General features: G+C 34.2%; 1 protein-coding gene across 1 annotated transcript; it reads left to right on the top strand.

The window, feature by feature from the left end:
- Positions 1-20: 20 nt before the first annotated feature.
- LOC117100301 (serine/threonine-protein kinase mTOR-like) lies at positions 21-1,944 on the top strand (the record flags this gene model as incomplete). Its single annotated transcript, XM_033239952.1, has 5 exons — positions 21-167; positions 560-682; positions 1,150-1,232; positions 1,348-1,495; positions 1,870-1,944. Coding segments are annotated over 5 exons (576 nt in total), but the record flags the coding sequence as incomplete, so codon positions are not given.
- Between the last annotated feature and the right edge of the window lie 5 nt (positions 1,945-1,949).

The following is a 1,949-nucleotide window of genomic DNA, read 5'->3' as shown; positions in this document are numbered from 1 at the left end:
TATTCTGATTGTCTTACAGTATTCAACGATACTCCATCATTCCATTGTCAACAAATTCCGGTTTAATTGGATGGGTCCCACATTGTGATACGCTACACGCTCTCATTAGGGATTACCGGGACAAGAAAAAAATACTGCTGAACATTGAGCATAGGATAATGCTGAGGGTAAGTCAGAGATGGTACATACCAACGGGTGCACTGGACCATGATAGATTACAGGTTCTCGGTTCAAATCCAGTCATGACTCCATTGTCAAATTTATATCAATATTATATATTTTCACTTTGATCGTAAATTATTTATGATGGTCCTATGTGATAATGAATTATAGAAACAGTTTTAGTTTGGCTACGTTTATTGTGTGGTCATTTAACAGAATAATCTGATCGACACTAATTCTCGCTTAAGGTTGAACACCCCCCTAAAAACAATGGAACTCTCTGTCCAGGGCCCTAACATCCTCCATCCACACTTCCATTCTCATTTTCCTCCATGCCCATGATCATGGACAATAAAGGGCACTGTCTAATGTAATTGATGTTATTTTGCTTATGTAGATGGCACCAGATTATGAGCACCTTACCTTGATGCAGAAGGTGGAGGTGTTCGAGCATGCTCTTGAGCACACTCAAGGAGATGACTTAGCCAAACTATTGTGGCTGAAAAGCCCAAGTTCTGAGGTAAACTTATTCAAACGTATTAAATATTATTATAATACTATTTATTTAATTATTTTTTTTTTGTATGTACATATATATTTCTTCCTCTTTCTTTCAATCTGGCCTCCTATTTGAATACAGTTGAATTTCATAGGTGGTCATGTCTTAAAAGGTATTTTAATGATGACCTCTGTACTCTTGAACATGTTATTTGTTTTACGACAATGTTTCTCAAGTTCCGTTTCATTTGATTCGTGTTCCTGAGTATTATGTATATATTATTGTGTGAAGAATCAATATATTCAATCCAAATCAAATAATGCAATCTCAAAATGTACTTTTATGACATTTTGAGAATAAAGGAAGTTTGTATATTGTACATATTTATCATAACAATTTAGTAATTATTATTTATTATATTTAAGGATAAATTTAAATTGATGGCTGTGTCATCATACTTATAAGATGACTTTTGATTTCTTTACTAGGTCTGGTTTGATCGTCGAACAAACTACACCCGATCCTTGGCTGTCATGTCAATGGTTGGCTATGTTCTGGGGCTAGGAGACAGGTGAGGAAATCTCCATAAAAAAATTCTTCATTTACGGAATTGTTGTTTTTTTTAAATATTTGTTGATATGTATAAATAATAATTTGTAATCATTACCTATGTGTTGTTTGTTTAGACATCCGTCAAATCTTATGTTGGATCGACTAACAGGCAAGATCCTACACATCGACTTTGGTGATTGTTTTGAGGTTGCCATGACGAGAGAAAAATTCCCAGAGAAAATTCCATTCCGTTTAACACGAATGCTTATCAATGCCATGGAGGTAATCTTGTTCAATTTTGACTCTTTAGCATTTTGTTATTGGATGTTAATTATTATAGTAATAATAATAGGAGAATCTTAAAGGTGTATTATGTAGTTTAGCATTTTACACATACAGTCTCCCTCTAATTAAAAACCCCTCTAATTAAGGACCACTTCCAATTTAAAACCACATGTCTGTAGTCCCATATTAACATTTGTCTTTTATCTTTGAAGTTGCTAAAGACCATGGAAACCCCAGTCCCAAAAGTGGTCTTTAATTGGAGAGGGACCTGTATTTCAAACAACTATTATTTCAGCACTTCCAAAAGTTGCAATTTAAATTGCTTGCCTACCTTAAATTACCTTTACATATATAAATTGAACTCTTTATAGGTGACTGGTATTGATGGTAACTATCGTATCACATGTGAGAGTGTGATGGACGTGCTGAGAGCACACAAGGACAGTATTAT

Source organism: Anneissia japonica, unplaced genomic scaffold (genome assembly GCF_011630105.1).
Source record: "Anneissia japonica isolate Jap-2015-1 unplaced genomic scaffold, ASM1163010v1 scaffold96031_len1949_cov118_single, whole genome shotgun sequence".
NCBI lineage: Eukaryota > Metazoa > Echinodermata > Crinoidea > Comatulida > Comatulidae > Anneissia > Anneissia japonica.
The sequence above is the reverse complement of the archived record's forward strand: the minus strand, read 5'-3'. Positions and strand labels throughout refer to the sequence as shown.